General features: G+C 46.1%; 1 protein-coding gene across 2 annotated transcripts in view; it reads right to left on the reverse strand.

Moving 5' to 3' along the window:
- LOC107397074 (protein crumbs homolog 1) overlaps positions 1-19,000 on the reverse strand; it is a 65,812-nt gene that overhangs the window by 20,943 nt on the left and 25,869 nt on the right. For both annotated transcript variants that reach the window (XR_011517113.1, XM_054737952.2), the window contains exons 5-10: positions 18,672-18,857; positions 18,490-18,603; positions 4,802-5,755; positions 3,313-3,851; positions 482-647; positions 1-383 (exon numbers count right to left, since the gene is read on the reverse strand). The exon at positions 1-383 is cut by the window's left edge and continues 479 nt beyond it. Coding sequence is in view for 1 of the 2 variants with exons in the window: in XM_054737952.2 (XP_054593927.2) it covers positions 1-383; positions 482-647; positions 3,313-3,851; positions 4,802-5,755; positions 18,490-18,603; positions 18,672-18,857 (2,342 nt within the window). In the remaining variant the exon portion in view is untranslated. The remainder of the gene's footprint in view (positions 384-481; positions 648-3,312; positions 3,852-4,801; positions 5,756-18,489; positions 18,604-18,671; positions 18,858-19,000) is intronic.

The raw sequence follows: 19,000 nt of genomic DNA on the forward strand, positions 1-19,000 counted from the left end.
CTTACTGTCATTTAGGAAGTTAAGGTTCCCCCCAGCCCCAAAGCTGCCACCAGCTCTCTGCCCGTCTACCGTGAGGCGCCAGCGTGACACAGACACTGCAGGGTCCACCATGCTGAGCTGGATCTGGTGCCATGCTCCATCTGAAATGGTTCTGTCACTTGTGAAGGCCAGCAGCTCTTCACCGGGTCCGCTGTCCAGTTTGATCAGCAGGCTGGAGTTCAGAATTCCCAGGCAGAAGATCCCAGCTTTGCCCGAAGCACTCAACAAGATCCCGTTCTCATCACGAGTCCGTACGGCCATGGTGATGTTGGTCACCGGGTCTAGCAGAGAGCTGTTGGCACTGTACTGGAGGGAATTGTCCTGGAAGAGGGCGTCTGTGAGACCTGTGAGGTGGAAACACGAGTTACAGTTCAGCTCAGAAGCGTTTGGGCTTTAAGGAGGTCCCATAAACACGAATACTGCCTGGTGAGGGAGAACTCACATTCATATCCGTCCTTCAGCTCCACACAGCGACTGCCTTGGAAACAGGGCTGCTCAGCACACCACAGACGGGTCTGGCACAGCGGGCCGGAGAAGTTAATGGGACAGGTGCACCTGAAGTCATTCCAGGTCACGTGACACTCTCCATTATTCAAACAGGGGTTGTCCTGTGTGCAGATAAACACACACAGAGTAAAAGCTTAACACCAAGGGTTAAAAGGCTCTTCCATCAGCTGTTTAAAGTATAGACTTGTGGACATGTTGGTGTTAAAGGTGATTTCTCTTTTAGACACAGGATCATTCAGTATTAAAGGTTGAATATGGAACAATTTAATAAAACCTGTATGATTTAAAACTCAAACCTCCATGGGGCGTTTGCACGTGTGCAGAAGGAAGGTGTTTCCTTTAAAAGCCACATTTTAATAAAGCGTTATTAAATATTCATTTTGACGACACAACGCTGGGTTTATGTTTACATCTACCAGCCAGCAGAGGGCACCACTGCCAAACAGTCCGCTCAGCACAGCGAGGCGGGCTCTGTGGAAAATGGTGGATTCAGTAAGTTGCTGCTTCTGAGCCCAGATGATGTCGTCATCCTTCTCAGAAGAGGAGCGACCATAAGAGATCTAACAGAGTTTAGGTGAAGCTACAACAGATGGACCCAAACGAAATATTTCACATGTCGGCAGCTGACCTGTTTCTATTGTTGATCCACACACACACACACACACACACACACACACACACACACACACACACACACACACACACACACACACACACAGAGAGGCGTTGGTGTTCCTTCAGCCTGTACTTACCTAAAACAACCTCTTACTGGTTTCATCATGTTTAGTCTGTTTGTTCTAAAACCATCTCTGATCTGATCATTGTGGGCGACGGTGGCACAGGAGTTAAGTGTTTGTCACACAGTGGAATGTGTGTTTTTCTGTTGCTTTAAACTCTTTTATTAATTGTTGGAATTTCTTAACAGTTTTGTGTTACTGCATGATTTTGTCGTGTGTTGTTGGTTTTATGTGCCTGTTTAGTTTAGATCGTTTTTGCCACTGTTGACATGACAGTCACCAGAAGAGGTGGGCGTGACTGGGAGAGCGCACCAGGTGCGCGTAATTAGCGGGCTGATAAAGGGACGAAGCTGCAGAACTGCAGCAGGAGAGGAAAAAGAGACCAAAGAAACCCGAAGGCAGAGGGACTGGACTAATAGGTGGACGTAGCACGGAACGCGTTGGATCGCAGGAGGACCGGTTCATCCGTGGCGTGCAGCAACAAAGAGTGGGAGCAACGCCTTTGAATGACAGCAGGGCAGAGGTTGGACCTCTGCCTGCATCTGTGAGTAAACGGCTTCCTCTGTTGTATGCTGGGTGACGCGCCGTATGGGCCGATCCTACGAGATAGAGATTGCACTGCGCCAGTACAGACAAAAGTTCTGCCCCAGTGTTCTGTCCTTGTCAGGGAGGAGCGGCGAGAGCCCCCGGGAGAGCACGCCTGAGACGAGTGCCTGCTGAGAGCGAGACCAGAGACTGCTGGAGTCGGACGCTGAAGCCGGGACGCCGCCTTTCCCATCCTGTTCGTGACGTTGTGGATCTGGGAGGAGCCCAACTATCTTTTGGGATCTTTTTGAAGAACGTTTTAAACTGTTTTTATGGACTCAAACTTTTAGTTGTATATTTTTAGACGGGCTTTTATTTAGTTAATAAAAGAGGTTGCAGGCAAACTTCTGCTCTCTGGTGTCTCTGTCCCTCTGGTTTTGCACCCTCGCTCCCCACCTGTGTCGTTGTGAACCCCTGTGTGACGCTGGAGCTCTGCCGCCCGGCGTTGCCTAGGTTACATGCTCACCCTGTAATCGGAAGGTTGCAGGTTTGAGTCCCGCTCAGTCTGTTGCTGTCGTTGTGTCCTTGGGCAAGATACTTAACCCACGTTGCCTGCTGGTGCTGGTCGGAGGGACCGGTGGCGCCAGTGCTCGGCAGCCTCGCCTCTGTCAGTGCACCGCAGGGCAGCTGTGGCTACATCGTAGCTCATCCCCACCAGTGTGTGAATGTGTGAATGACTGACTGTGTTGTAAAGCACCTTGGGGGGTTCCAGGACTCTAGAAGGTGCTATATCAAATACAGGCCATGTAGCAACTCTTTAAGGAACGGCTAATTTCTACAAAAAGAATTAAAGACATTAAAAAATGACTAATTTTCTTTTTAGGGCGTGTCCCTTCAGGCGTCTCCACAGCCAATCGTGTGCATCTATTCTGTCCTCTTGTCTCCATCCTCTAGCTTCACACCAACTGACTTACATCACATCCGTAATTCTCCTCTCAGCCTCCTGCCAACCTCAGCATCCCTCTCTGTAACCATTGTGTCTCCTCTGGACATGTCTCTCCTTTGGACACGTCCAAACCGTCTCGGTCTGTCCTCTCTGACTTTATCGCCACATCATCTGGCATGATCTGCCCCTCTGATGGACTCATTCCCGATCCCATCCATCCTCGTCTCTCCCAAAGAGAAACTGGATTTGTTGAGCTCAGCATCCTCCAGTTGTGCTTCCTGTCTTGTCCTCATGGACACTGTCTCTAAACCAGACAACATGGCTGCTCTCGCTGCACCGGAAACCCTTTTTCACACATCACAGACATGCTTCCACTTATTCCATTCTGTCACATGCTTCTTCACTTCTTTTCCCAAAGGAAAGAATCATGTTTTGTATGAGTTCTAATTTAAAAGCATGATGATTAAAGCATAATTCAGAATAACAAAAGTCAAATCATTTCCTGTCCTGCAGACTCGGGTTCACCTTGTCTGATGAGGGAAGATGGATGCTGGTTACCTTACATGTGTTGTCGCTCTGACAACCCTGCAGAACCTTCTCCGAGCGTCCCCGGTAAACTTCCAGCCCCTCTGAAACATCTCCAACCATCAGCTGTGTGTCATCTAGCCGGATGTCCTGCAGGCAGCCCTTGAAGCCCCCGCCCCAGGCGTTCACACTGTTGCCTTCAGGGAGCCCTCCGACCAAAACCACATCCCCCGTCTCCACGCTCACGTTTCCTAAGGCTCGGTTATTCCCTGCTTTAGGGAAAACCACGTGTCCGTAGTTGACTCTGATGGTCACCAGGTGGTAGTCCCCATCTGTGACTGACTTGGCCTCCGACAGCAGCGTGGTGTGAGGGCTGTACATGGCGACGGCGCCCTCCTTCAGGTAGACGCTCAGGTAGGACTTCCCCTCTCGGAGGAACTGCAGGAGCAGCCCGTTGGGTTTGAGGGAGCGCATCATAAAGGAAATGGTGAAGTTTTCTCCGTGGCTCTTTGAGATGTTGAAGGAGGTGTAGCTGGTGGTGTTCTCGTGGCTGAAGGTCCAGGACTGATATTCTGAGTAGGGGTGGAAAGGACTCGTTGTTAGAATACTGACACTATTGTTGTTTTTGTTTGTTCTGCAGGAACCAGTTTCTCAGAACAGCTGATTCCTGGAAAGCATCAGGCTTTTGAACAGTGCTGAGAGCCTCAGTGAGGTGAGCTGGAGGTTGTTAGGGTCCTGGTTGTCCTGGTGCACCTGACAGGTGGTCTGTGGGTTACTGTCTGACGATCAGGTTCAGAGCTTTGTTTAGAAACATCAGCTCAATGCTGACACTCAGCCTAGAGTTCTCAGTCCAACTCACTTGTATCAGATCATCGATTTTCTGAGATACAACCCAGATCGGGCCATTTGACGGCATTCCAAACCTCACATGTGGACTCGGACAACAAAGATCCTAACACCAGCTCACAATGAAGCTCCTAGGACGAGAAGCAGGACCTCTTCCGCTGCAGAACATCCTCACCTGACCCTTGAAGCCATACTATGCGCCTTTGTCACATTTTTAAATCATTTTCTCGAGCCAGTACGCGCTAGCGCGACCCTTTACAGCGTCAATGAAATTTTCCCAGACCCACACCGCCCCCTGTGGTCAGAATATTGCACTTGCAACTTCAGAGTGGCGAGAGACGTGTCAGCAGTTAGATTAAAGTGTCAAAAAGAGAGCGCAGTGAGGAGATACGTTTTGCTTCTGGTTCTACTAAATGGACACCAGAGGGCGCTAAAGGCAAGCCTGAACTGCCTATTGTGTGGATTTGAAACTCCGTCGTCTGTGCTGATGTTTCAGAGTCTTTATTTGATCTGAATCTAAGTTTACGTCAGCGTGATTGTGTGAAAGAAGACACTTCTCCTGGGTCCTGGTGTTTTGTGTATAAAGTGGATTTCTTCACACATACAACATCTCATTCACTAAATAACAGGCCATTCATTCATTTTGAAGGCAGTCACCATCTTTTGAATCTCTTACCTTTGTCACAGCGCTCTCCGTAGTACGGCCGATGGCACTTGCAGCTGTTCCGAACCCACAAGTCCACACATTCTCCATGCTGGGAACACGGGTCGTCCTGACACCAGTCGTACTTGTAACAACCCAGTTCCAATCCCTTGTTCTCCTCCCTGATGAGGTCTTGAGGCAGCAACAGTTTGTGGTCAACTTTCAGGTCTTCCATGCAGCCAATGAACCCCTTCCCACTGGATGAAAGAGCCAAGTATTCCTGAGGAGCTCCTCCAACATAAAGCTGCTGGAAGTAGTTCTGATTTAGGAAAAGCAGCGTGTTTTGACCTTCATTCTTGACATGACACCCATCTTCACATCCAGGTCCTTTAACTGCCAAAACCAGCCTCTCATCCATGGTCACAGTCACTTGGTACCATTCTCCATCGTTGACCAAACCAGGGTAAATGGCCTGCAGGATCTTCCCAGACTTCACCTTGGCCAGGAGGGATCCTTCAACAAGCTCGAGTGAGACAAAACGCCCCATGGTGCCTCGGTAGAACAGCACCATGGTTGGTAGAGTGCTCCTGAAACGAAGCTGCACGTGGAGTCCATGGCTTTTGGTGCCAGCCTCTCGTATGATCCTGCTCTTGAAGGTGGGCAGTTGCATGTGGACATAACCCTCTGTGGTGAAGGAGAAGGTGGTGGAGGTGTTGCAGCGATCTCCTGCCCAGCCAGGTAGACATGAGCAGATGTAGCTGTGCTCGCTGTCCCCGGCGAGGAGCGGAACGCAGCGTCCTTCATGCTGGCACTGGTGCCGCCGGCAGCCAACCAGCCTCACGTCACAGTCCTGTCCACCCCAGGGTTCCTCACCCCTTGCTGGCACGGGGCATCGACACCTGTAGGAGTTGGCAGCATCTTCACACGTGGCACCATTCTGGCAAGGACTGCTGTCACACTCGTTGATGTCCACCTCACAGTGCACACCTGAAGAAGGAAAAAGCAACATTCAGACCCACAGGAGACTCACACCACTCATCCACCATCTGCTGATCTGCTGATGCAGGAAAGCAGGACATGTCGTAAAGTTTTATGATTACAGATGAACCGGCGGCAGCCTGATTAGTTCAGAAGGAAATGAGTGGAGATGATCATCAGGCCGGCAGGAATATGAATGACAGTCTAACACAATCAGCCTGTGTCTGTCTAGATGCAGCAGGCCTGGTTCAGACCAGGTCCAACATTAAGCCGCAGCAGCAGCAGTCAGCTTCCATTACCAAAGTCCTTTAAAGGCCTAAAGCTGCTTGTGCCGTCGCTGCCAGAACTCCAAACGTCCTCCTGTTGTCTGAATAAAACGGTCCGTGTACCTGCCAGGAGCAGCAGCTGGAGCAGCGTCCACCTCTTCATGATCCCTGACTGCTGACACGTTCCACCAGGAGCAGTGATGAAGCGTCTTCTCCCTGACTTCCTTCACTCCTCCACTCTGTACCAGGCTGACACTGATTACATGGCAGCCCTGCCCACCTGCCTCATCCTCCCTGCTGCACCCTCCTCCCTCCCTCCCTCACTTCTCTTCATTTAGCTCAGCCCCTGCACAGAGCCTCCATCTGGCTCCCGTCAGAAGACAGGAGGAATGCAGCGCTGCAGTCCGTGTGCTGGTTTATAGACAGCCACTACCAGCAGGAGGTGCTGCAGGCCTGAGGTGGAACATGCCAGACCTCAGCGAGGCTGGAGCGAGACTCTGAGCCAGAGGGGGGTCTCTACAGAGACATTACTTCTGTTGTCCCAGAGTTGGTCTGAAGGTAAAATGGGTGTTCTTAAATGAAACAAACATCCAGATCCACCAGCTGAAAACAGAGTCCGTATAAAGCTCACACACCAGCGACCCCGGATGCCTCAGCCAGTCATACAGTTCATAAACTACAGTAATGCCTTAGTTTGTCCCTATTCCTGCCATCGGTCTGATTACTGAAACTGTTCATGATGCTTTAAAAATCCAGCTCAGCCTCTCCACATCAAACGTTGACGAGTCCTCGAGTGAGACGTTTTACAAAGGCACCAGTGATGACATCAGCAGATACTACAGCAGGACTCAGCTGAACACACACCTGGCCCTGAACAGAAACAACTCTCCATCCAGCTCACACACACGTGTCCGTGTCACCCACTATTCACCCCAAAACACTAAAGCAACAACAAAAGAAGGAAGCATGGGACTTAGTGAGTGGTTTTATTTCCCTCTGGTGTTTTGGGATCCTCCCACAGAACACAAACAGGCATGGCAGCTTAACTGGTGTGACTGGTTTTGTCTCCGTGTGTTCCTGGGATGGACTGGAGACTTGTCCACCTCTCGCCTGCTGACTGCTGGAGGTGGACACCAGCACCAGAAGATAAGAGTTAACCCCTCTGCATCAGCATGTTTCCTCCTCCCTCACCTGTAAACATGTGACGTGTTTACAGAGTACCACTGGTGAGATCAGCTGGAAGAGGCCCAAACACACTCTGTAAGGTCTTCTCTTCAGCAGACTCTAATTAGGCCCCTAAGCTGCTTTCCTCTAATCCACCCACCCGGACAATTTCTTAAGAGACCCCCATTTAATGCCCGAGATGGATTCCGGACATATGGCTCTGCTTATTGGTTTTGTTTTCAGCTATTGCCCCCCCCCCCCCCCCCCCCCCCCACCTTGTGCCCCTTCACCCCTCCTGCCCTCGGCTCTGCTGCAGCCTCCACACCCAGCACTCATCACTAGCTTCTCCTTCTGTTTGGGATGACTTGCATGGGAAGTCCAGATTTGTGTGTCAAGGTCACCGTTGGTACGGTTTCCTCCTGTTTTGAGTGATGCAGCGACAAATCTTCTCTAATGAGGAATTAATAGCTTGGCTAGCCATGAGGAATAATCAGCAAGAGGAGGATTAAAGCTTGCTTGCTTGGCCAAGAAGGTTCAAGGCCTGGCATGAAGGTCATCTGTCTACACAGCTTTCTATTGAGGACGTTCACCTCAGTTCACTCTAGGTCTGCTCAGACACTGAGGAAGGCTCTGTAAAACCAACAACTCAGCACAATACTCATACCAGGCTTTAAATGACAAGAATATTTATGTTAGCTCACTAGTTTTACTTTGGTCAAAGAAGAAATCAAAAGTATTTTGTAATGAAATTATGTTTGTCGTTTTCTGTTGGAACTGTGGGCTGATGAGTCCATACTTCCAGAGTTGGTCCTTCTAGACCCCTGTGCTTCATCCTGACCTGCTGCCAACCAGCTTCTGGTTCGGATCCTGACTGATGGAGCTCATTCTTCATCATAACTGCGTTTGTCCCGCGGCCTCTGGAGGACGGACCTCAGGTTCTTAGTGGGATTGAGGTCTGGGGAGTTTCCTGGAGCTGGTCCCAGCATGTTGATGTTCCGGCCCGGATCCACTTATGACATTTTCACATCTGGCCCAGCCCAGTCCACGCTCCCATGTGCACGCGCACACACACACACACACACACACACACACACACACACACACTGCTGGAGTTGGCTCCCCAGGGGAAGTCTCTGGGGATTTATGTGAGTTGTTTGCTGTATAACCATCACCCAATCTCTACGTTGCCCTTCTTGTCAAAGGTAATGGAAAAGGTTGTCTATGGTCACAAACAGGTCTACCTTGAGAATAGGGAAGTTCAGGAAGTCTTCCAGTCAGGTTTTAGACCGTGCCATAGCATAGAGACAGCATTAGTTTGGGTTTTGAATAACCTACTGCAGATTGTAGATGGTGGTGACTCTGCTGTGATGATCCTGCTGGATCTATCCACATCGTTTGATGTGGACTGTGGACAATGAGATTCTTGTGTCTCTTCTTGAATCATGGGTTGGGATTAAGGGTGTTCCTCACAAATGGTTCCAGTCATATCTCTCTTTGAGAATGTTTTCAGTGCACCTCGGCAAATATTCATCATCTGTGTCGCAAATAGACTTTGAGGTGCCTCAGGGCTTGGTTCTGGGTCCGCTGCTTTTTAACTTACATATGTTGCCATAAGGGTGTATATTCAGAAAGAATTAGATCTCGTCATACATATGCAGATGACCTACAGGTTAATCAATACCTGTTAACAGTGGCTGTCTCTCACAGAACTTTCTCGATTTGCGTACGGGCATGGCTTAAAAAAACTTTCGTAAACTGATTGAAAGACTGAGATCATCGTCTTTGGGTCATCTATTGCACCGCTTAACCCAAACAGTAGCCTCTGAGGTCTTTCCTCATACTGTTCTCTTACAGTCAGGAATCTGGGCGTTATCTTTACTTCAGGTCTAACCTTTGCAGGTCAGATCAGTGCATTGGTGAAAACTAGTTTCTTCCAGCTGAGGCTGCTCAGTAGGATTAGCTTCTATGTTCTTCTGGATGTTTTTGCTTCCTTTATACATGTCATGATTGCCTCACTGGCCTGCCTCAGTCAGTGTGTTGCCTACAGAATGTTCAAAATGCTGCAGCTCGCCTTCTCACAAGGAAAGGAAACATGATCACCCATATATTGGCAGACCTTCTCTGGCTTCCTGTTAAGTTCAGGATTAATTTTATATTATGTTGCTGCTAGTTTTTAAATGTCTGAGTGGTTTGAGGCGTATGTCCCATCCAGGATGCTTGAATTGGCAGATCATCTACTAGTGACACAGCTAAAAACTAAGGGTGCTAGAGCCTTCTCCATGATGGCTCGTGTCTTGTGGAGCAGTTTACGTCTGGATGTGGAGACAGCTGAATGCTTGGCCTCTTTTGAAGTATGTCTAAAATTGCATCTCTATGTTTTGGCATTTACCAATAACTGAGTTGCTGCAGGCCAGGGGCGGCGTTAGGCCCGGCTACTTGGGCTGAAGCCCCGGATGTTTCATGAAAAGCCCTGGATCTAAATCACGGAAGTAACATGCAGTACCAAAGTCCAACAGAGAGGGAGCAGCTGGCAGTAGTTTGTATACAGCCTGCCTGAGCCTCCACCACTGAAGAAGAAGCCCTTCAGCAGCCGGCTTCTTCTACACTCTCTGCCTGAAACGCATGAGTGAAGATGGACATAAGGACGTTTTTTTAGACCAAAAGTACGGCGACAGAACCCCAGCTTTGATGAGACTGGTGTTGACTCAGGTTTGTGAGTCTTATTAGAAAATATTTGTTGTGCTGCTGGTTTGCCTAAAGCTAGCTTACTATCAGGTAAAGTTGTTGGAGAAAGAACGGGAATATTTACTATCGTCTCACACTAAACACTAACAGGAACAATACTCTGCCCTGAAAATGCTGAATATGTAGCTTCAGATTAAAAATTATGTGGTACAAGACAAATAAGATGTTGACTAGTGCGTGTCACGTGTCTGTGTGCGCGCACGTGTGTGTGTGTTAAGTCCCAGATCTTCTTCAGTCCTAAATCCGCCCCTGCTGCAGGCTTTCTTTGTTGTCTTCCACTTTGTTTTTAAAGGGAGATTTAAAATGGAATAAAATAAAAAAAAATCTGCGCCAAATGAAAGCATCTCTGCGTGTCTGATTGCTAAATGCTCTTCAACACAATGCCATGTAAGATTAAAAAGACCAATATTCATTTGTAGAATGGAGGTCAGATGTTCCATCATGTATTTTTGTTGAACCCTCTGTTTCCGTTCTGCTAGGTTTTTTTTTTTTTGGGGGGGGGGGGGGATCTTCCCATCTTGCTGTTATAGCTTTTTTTTGTTGCCAATAATAACATTCTTATAATAAATTTTTGATCAGCGTTACCCTCTTTGCATGGTATAACCCCCAGTAAGTAAAACAGAGGCCTTGATGGGACTTTTGTTTCTAATATAACTTCTAGTTCCACCTTGATGTCTTTCCAAAATGTTTCAATAACTGGACAGTCCCAGAATATGTGTGTGGCCGCCTATTTTCCCACATTTTCTCCAGCAGAATGGTGACAGGGGGCTCTTCACACAATTAGAAATGACAAGAGTGATGTAGAAATATCTAATCTTTAACTTCCAATCAAATTCTTTCCAAGATTGACTATTGATACCTTTGTGACTGATTCTACATCGGTTATCCCATAAGTCATCCTCTATTATTAAGTTTACCTCCAGTTCCCATGTTTTGTTTATATATCTCGTTTTCTGTGTGGACTCTGAAAAGAACCTCTTGAATATATTGGAAACGTGTCCTTTTCATTTAATTTTACCTGTTGGTACAAAATCCATCTCATCCAAAGCCGACAACTTTCGTATTAATATTGATTCCTCTACTACCTTTCCCTCCATCAGGTTAACCCCCTGGAGGCAGGCGTTGCAGATTAGCAACGTTAAAACCTACCTACCTGGTTACTCCACACACGTGTTTCATGAGCATTTTTAACTCAGAAGAACCCCTGAAGGACTCAGTTGTTCGTCCTTTTATCAGAACTTATTTAGAGCCTGAGAGGGTTAAGAGCTTGGGTGTCATTCTGCATAGCACCTATCAATGATGTCACTCAGTCAGCTTACTTTCGCCTTCGCCCCGCTCTCACTCCCCATTCAGCTCCTATTCTCATCCACAGTTTAGTCACCTCCCGAAGGATTACTGTACATCACTTCTGGTTGGACTACCTCAAAAAACCCTCCACAAGCTCCAGTTGTCCAGAACTCTGCTGCACGAGTCATCACCTGCACTCCCCTGTTTCACCACATCAGTCCGGTCCTTCAGAAACTCCACTGGCTCCCAGTTAAACAACGGATCGAGTTCAAAGTCCAACTTCTCACTTTCAAAGCTGTTCACAATCTTTGTCCTCCATATCTACCTGATCTCCTTCACATTGTTTCTCCAGTCCGGTCCCTAAGATCATCATCCTCCATCCACCTTACTGTTCCATCCTTCCGTCTCACTTCTATGGGTCTCAGATCCTTCAGTTGCTCTGCTCCCTGCCTCTGGAATTCTCTGCCACCAGTCATCCGTAACAGACTCCCTTTCCACCTTCAAATCCAAACAAAAATCTCACCCTTTCCAGGCTGCGTATTCTCTATGAGATAGTTCAGCTGCTTGTTTCTGATGTTTGTTTTGCTTCACTAGGTTTTTATGAGTGATTTGTTGCTGTTTTTAAACTTTTAGCTTGACTTTTATCATTATTGTACAGTGACCTTGAGTTACATGAAAGGCGCTTATGAAATAAATTGTATTATTATTATTATTATTATTATTATTATTATGGGAGTTTTGTTTCTATAAGAGCAATAAAATGTTGCTCTACTGCATTTGGTTGTTTGTTTAGTCCATCTTTCTCTTTATGGTTTTATAATGTCTGATTTGAAGGTATTATACATATCATTTGCTGGGAGGTCACGTTGTTCTCTAATCTGTGAAAAAGATTTTATGCCCATGTCTCCAAACAACTGAGGATGGTGAGACCTTTGTCTGTCCATTTTTTTAAAACCATGATCCTATTTAGATGGAGGGAATTATTGATGATTCGCATAGCCCGAGATATAGAACCCCCATCGTTCAACATTTTCTTGACATCCTTCCAGACTTTTGAAGCATGTTTTATATATTTGTTTTCTATTTACAGGTTACCAACAACCTTCGGGTGAAGAAATGGTAATGTTGTTGCTAAAGTTATGCCCTTGGCATCACCCTGTTCAGTCTGTATCCACCTTGGCTCCTCGCTTGCCTCTAGCTAAAGTAACTATAGGTGTTAAATAAGGTGCCCTTCCACTGACCCAGACTATGTGAAGAACAGTCTTCGTTTGGAGCATAGATATTCAATAGGGTTATCTTAATTCCTGCAATCGAACCCGCCACCACTGTTGTGCCCGAACGCGTTCATTGAAAGATCATTCGTGAATTTGTTCAGTTTTTTGTGAACGTGAACTGAACTCGTTCGTATTTTGCCTGACGAACGTGAAAGTGAGTGCGTTCATCCTGGCATGTGTGAACGGGTTTATGAACGCGTTCTTTCACCGTTCTAGCTCCAAATCTCCACAGAGCGTTTCCGGAGCTAAAGCCTAGCTAAAACATCCTGTTAACATAGCGTTTATAAAAGTAGAACCCGCAAATGCGGCCAAACATAGGCAGTAGTGGTCGGTGCAGCGTCCACGCTTCTATATCTGTGCTGTGTGCAGGAGTCACAGTTCATTCAGAAAGACTGAAAAGGGACTTAACTGAAAGATTATGCATTATTTATGTTTTGCACTTTTAATATTGCACTTTGAGTTTGCTACCTCAGCCTGCTTCCTAAGATTGTTTAATAATGTCCCATAAAAAAAACTGTTCAAACAATGTTTCTTGGAGAAAAGCTATGCAACGCTGCATTTTTTATTTTAATTTTTTTGTTGGCTCATCGTCTTTTTCGTTTTTATTGTTGATTCCTTTCATATTGTGTGTAATTATTTTCAAAGAGGGCATTTTTACTGCGTTTTGTAAGATGGCAATGTGCTGATCTTGTGCAGGGTGTTTTCAATATCATTAATAAAACATAAAGGGGGGAATAGAACAGGCTTTGCAGAAAAGTTGAGTACAAACTTACATGTCAGGGAGAATTTACCCGCCAGACGCGTCAAACTAAACAGGCCTGCATTTGGCTCCCGTTGGTAATAGGGCAGGGAGTGGTGACTTCAAACTCCCTGTGGAAAAATGCACCTAATATGCAATGGTGACTGGTGATACAGCAAAGTGTAGAAAAGGTCACTTAAAAATAAGAAAGAAAACGTCAAATAAAAATAACTGATAATAATGATAATAAAATCAAGACAGAAAACAGAAATCTCTTCGGCAAAACACCCAATTTGAAGTTCTGAGGAATATAGTCCGACAACTCTAGTTATATGTTTTATTTGTACTTATCTAAATAAACTTCAGCTCGTGGATGTTATGTAACTGCAGGTGTCTTAGAAAATGGAAGAGAAGAAAAACGAAGCAAATGTCTCAAATATCTGGGCTTTCTAACACCTCTTCTCCAGTGCTGGAATCCTCTTGCGTGATGGCTGTAAGGTCTGTTGGCGACAGTATCATCTGTCCTCACTTCCTCTTCATGTTACCGGCCCATTCGTCCATCATGTTCTCCTCTGTTTGTTCCTTTTATCCACAGTGGAACTGGACGCCCAGGTCTGTCAGTGCATCAGTGTAGTGTGAATCTTCTCTCAGATTTTAGTTTGAGTCGTAGTTCAGGTGAATAGTCCTGATCGAAGAAGATCCTCTTGTCCTGGAACTGCACTTGACCTTGACTCCACGCTTGATGCAAGACTCTATCTTTCACCGAGGCATCCAGAAATCTCACGATGATGGACCTGGATGACGCTGCTGGGTCTCTTGGTTTGGATTGGAGAGAGCCGTGTGCCGTTTCAATCCTGATGTCAGTCTCAGGTGGGAGCGTGAGCCCTTTATGATGGAGATCCTTCACAAATCCATTCATGTTATCACCTTCACCCCCTTCTGGTACTTGAAAGATTTTCAGATTATTCCTCCTCATCCTATTTTGGAGGTCCTCGCTCATAGCTGTGATTTCCATTTCTCGGCGAAGTAAGTGTAGAAGCGCCCTCTGCTGTTGGGCCTGCATATCTTCAACAATGCTCACCCTCTCTTCCAAACGGTGATCCTCCCTTCATGTTCTGCTGTTTGGTTCTTAATGCCTGCTATGGTCTGTTCCAGACAAGTCAGGGATGATGTAGTCTGACTATGTCCCTCAGCTTTCTCAACACAGTGTTTTAATCTCCTCCAGAAGTGCGATCTCGCTGGTTAGCTTCAGAGTTAGCCTCAGAAGGGCTAGCTGATTTCAAGTGTTTGTCATCCATATCTTTGGTCGTTCCTTGTGTGTTGGTCATCTTCTGTCGTGCAGAGGTGCTCATCTTGGTAAAGTATCCCTTTAGGTGTAGAAGATCATCAAACTCCAGAGCTGTCGATATATTTTTAAGGGTACCTGACGGAGCTCGGCTCTCACCGTTCTGCTCTCATCGTGATGTTGAGGGTCTGACCTCATGAGGAAATTGCTATGCAGTGATTTTCTCCAAAAGGACTGTGCTTAAATTGCTCTGAAAAAGCAGATAATAACGTCAGCACCAGAGACACTTCATTTCCCATGATGCTTTGCATAGGGAAGCAAGGTGATGACGTCACCACAACAACCAGCTCAAAACTATAAGTTTCAACGAAAAACGAAACTTAACTGTTCTTTGTCCAGTATCACTGGCTGAAAAAGGACACGCTCACTGCTGCTGCTCTGATCAACGCGAGCCAGCGGGAGGCTGGCTGCTGGAGCAGATCAGACACAACCGCTGGAAAGCCACTCCAACTCCATCAGGACCTGACTGGGAACGAGCGGAGCCCATCCCGCTCTCAGAGACGCTGTAAGTTGTCAAACTCAGCACAAAGAAACTTTGCTCTCTCTGTCCAGCTGATTCCGTGGAGAGACACTCGTGGGGAGGAACAACGGAGTAAATCATCTGACCAGGGACGCCTTGCTTTGCCCGGAACAGCTGTTTTGCTCCTGCAAGTTTTATCTCATCCTCTCTTTTATCTTTCTCGCCTCTTATAGTTCACAATAAGCAGTCGAGCGCGTGACTTGCTTCAAATTATCAGACGGTTTTCCCTATCTTCCGTAATCAAACACGTTATAGATATATACCGTGAAGTAAGCTCTTTTGTTTATTGTTTATTTAATCTGGGTTAGCTGTGGCCAGGCTACCGACTCTGTTTAGATTAAATAATTAGTGACCTTTGTTGTTTATCAATCTTTCTGAAGTGTTTAAGGGTCTAAACTTTTGAAGTGTTAAACTTAGATTACTGTGAAACTGAGCTTAAGCTGAAAAACTTTTTCTTTGTGTTGGAGCTGGAGACAGACAGTTTGTGCACACACGGACACTAAATTCTCCAGCCTTATCAGACACTCACATGCACGCACACACCTGCGCTGGGAAACAAAGCATTCATTGATTTCACACACACACACACCACACACACACACCCATACGTGTTTTTATGGTTTGTCGGGGACTCACCACTGAAACAAATCCATCACGTGGGGACATCCTCCATTTTACACACATTTTCAATTATACCATTGTTTTGCATTATTAATCTCCTTGTTAATTAAATGTTATAAAATTCAGATTTGTCTCCAATAGATTTCTTGTGTCGATTTAAAGTCTCTGCTCCTCTGGTCCACGATCTTCAAGAAAGACTGATAAGAGTTTTGGATTAATTTCCCTTTCTAATTAAAGGGATGGTGCCCCGTAGATACGTAACAGTATGTTAATTAATTAATACATCGGTAAATATTCCCATATTTACAGAGTTTATTGAAGAATCCAAAAGTAATTAATTAATTACTAATTACTCGCTCCTAATTACCCCAACAGTGAAGTCACCAGAAGTCCCCTTGTGTTCCGCTTTTAATCTTTAATCTTTTCACCTGATTGATGTTTTTGTTCTTATGACTCATAGCATGTTTTCTGTCTTGCTTGTCTGTGATTTTAATTTTTCTTGCAATTTCATTGACAGCTTTTTTGCTAATGTTCAGCACTTTGGTGTAACTGTTGTTGCTACTTACATGTGCTAATAAACCTTGGCTTGGCACACACACACACACACACACACACACACACACACACACACACGGTTGGTCTCAAAATGCTTTACTGTTCTTCTCCAGATGACTCGTGTTCCAGAAGCTCCAGGAAAAGATCCATTGGAGACGATGACTTTCCTCCAGTCCTCAGACCTTCAGCCAAACATCAGTCGGCCCCAAATCAGTGGCATTGTCTTTGGTTTTATAAAAGAGGTTTCCACTGCTGCCTTTATTATCACTAGACTTTTGTTCATAAGTCTCCTCACTGTGCTGCAAACACTCTCACACCTGCTGCTGCTGTCCAGCTACTCTCTAGTGGAGCTCTCCCAAAATTGGATTTACTTTACGAGATGGTCCTGGTGTCCGGTGGACTTTCTTAAAACCCTGAAGCCTTCTTCACAAAACAATCTAAAATTTTACGTGCATGATTAACTTCTTCTACTCTCACCCTGGATTCTCATGTCAGTTCTCTTGTTCGCTCTTCCTTCTTCCATCTCAGGAACGTTGCTAAGCTGAGTCCCATTCTGTCTCGCTCTGAACTTGAGACAGTTCTCCACACCTTCATCTCCTCACGCTTAGACTACTGTAACTCTCTTTTCACGTGTCTGAGCAGAACCTCCCTGAACCGTCTACAGGTGGTTCAGAACGCCTGTGCTCGGCTTCTGACCAAGTCCTCCAAACACACCCACATCACCCCGCTTCTCCTCCAACTTCACTGGCTGCCAGTCAACTTCAGGGTTCATTTCAAGATCCTGGTTCTGGTCTATAGGACCTTACATGGACAAGCACCATCTTACATTGGTGATCTTCTTAGTCCCTACACCCCCAGCAGGTCCCTGAGGTCCAGTGATCCAAGCCTACTGGTTGTGCAGCACCAGGCTAAAGGTCAAAGGTGACAGATCATTTGCTGCTGTGGCCCCCAGACTCTGGACCTCTCTCCCCCTGAGCCTGAGATCAGTGGACTCAGTGGTCTCCTTTAAAAAGCAGCTGAAGACTCACCTGTTCTAGCTGGCTTTGGTATGACCTTCTTCACCTCTCTCTCTTTATTCTGCTCTCCCCACCTATCCCACCTTCCTCAGGATCCACTGATTTCCCTCTTTCCTGTTCACTCTCTCTCTTTATTAACAATTTTTCTTTTAAATCGCAATTGCTTATTTTTGCTCATTTTAAATATATTTTTAAACATTTTCGAAATGCTTTTTTTATATTTTTACAGTTTTTATATGTTTTGTTTTTGTGAAGCACCTCGTGATTTTTATCTTGAGAGGTGCTATAGAAATGATATTTTCTTCTTCTTCTTCTTGCCAGTCTGAGGCCTAGTCCACACGTAGCCGCTTTTTTTTTAAACGAATATCCGCCCCTCCAAAAACTTGCATCCACACCACCTCGTTTTAAAAAAACTCTGTCCACACGTACCCGGATAAATACGTTGTTAAGGACATGCCAGACCTGTAGGCGGCAGTACTTCCCCCGTTCTTAACCTCGTCCTTCGTCTGTGGTCTTCCGCAAGCAGCAGTAATTCCTCTTGCAAAAACAAACAAGCAGAAAGCGCTTGGACGATTGATAAAGCGAGCGCAGCTCTGAGGGCATCCATGCTGTCGGCTAGTGTAAACACAGGTCGCACACGTGATGTCAGCATTTTTTTGTCGTGGAAAGTGACGTTGCGGACCTTAAAACTCCGGTTTTGTCTGTCCACACACAGACACCCAAAACGGAGAAAACGCAGATCTTCACTTTGGCCGGAGTTGTTAAAAAGATCCGTTTTCATGTGAAAAAACTCTGTTTTCGTGTGGATGACAGGCCAAAACGTAGAAAAATATCTACGTTTTGGCAGATCCCCGGCTACGTGTGGACAGGGCCTGAGGCCATGGTTCTTGACCAGAACAAGGTCAGAAGTTTTCTTCATTTTTTATTCTTTGATTTGACCCAACCATGGATTCCAACCCATGATCTACCGGTCTCAGGGCAGACACTAAGAGCCACTGAGCTTCTTTATAGGCTCAGTGACTGCATTCTGTTGGGTCAGTGCTTCATGACTGCTTCTATGTCTAACGTACATCTGTGGTAACCTGATAATAGATTAAAGGCAAAGTATCTCAATCCACAACACAAACCAATGTGTTTAAATATGTGGAGGTTTGAACTGGACTGCGGTGTTATGGTTAGAGGTAGGATCTGAGGAGCAGACTTTCTCCTACCTGTGAAGCCATCTGGACACACACACTGATAAGAGTCGACCAGATCCTGACAGCTTCCTCCATGCTGACATGGAGCAGACTCACACTCGTCCACATTCACGGAGCAGTTATCTCCTGCAGGAGGGACGTCTTTGTTAGATGCAGATGAATCCTGGAGGTTTTCTTGGAAATGGGGAGCTCACCTGTAAATCCTGGTAGGCAGTGGCAGATGAAGCCTGCTGCCTTCTCATAGCTGAAGTTAGATGTGCCGAGTTCAGGAAGCACCCTGTAGTTCCGGACATCTGAGCGCTGGAAGCACTCACCGCCATTTTCACATGGCTGTTGCTCACACTCGTTTACATCCACCTCACAGTTTTCTCCTTCATAACCTAAACACACGTGCAGTATTTAAACTCTGTTAGAAGAACAAACATGCTTTAAGATCATCTAACACAGTAGACGGGGTCTGCTCCAACCTCAAGTTTCACAATTCTAAATATCTATTTTCTACCAAGATTTTTTACCGGATTTA

Source organism: Nothobranchius furzeri, chromosome 17 (assembly GCF_043380555.1).
Source record: "Nothobranchius furzeri strain GRZ-AD chromosome 17, NfurGRZ-RIMD1, whole genome shotgun sequence".
In the NCBI taxonomy this organism is placed as follows: domain Eukaryota; kingdom Metazoa; phylum Chordata; class Actinopteri; order Cyprinodontiformes; family Nothobranchiidae; genus Nothobranchius; species Nothobranchius furzeri.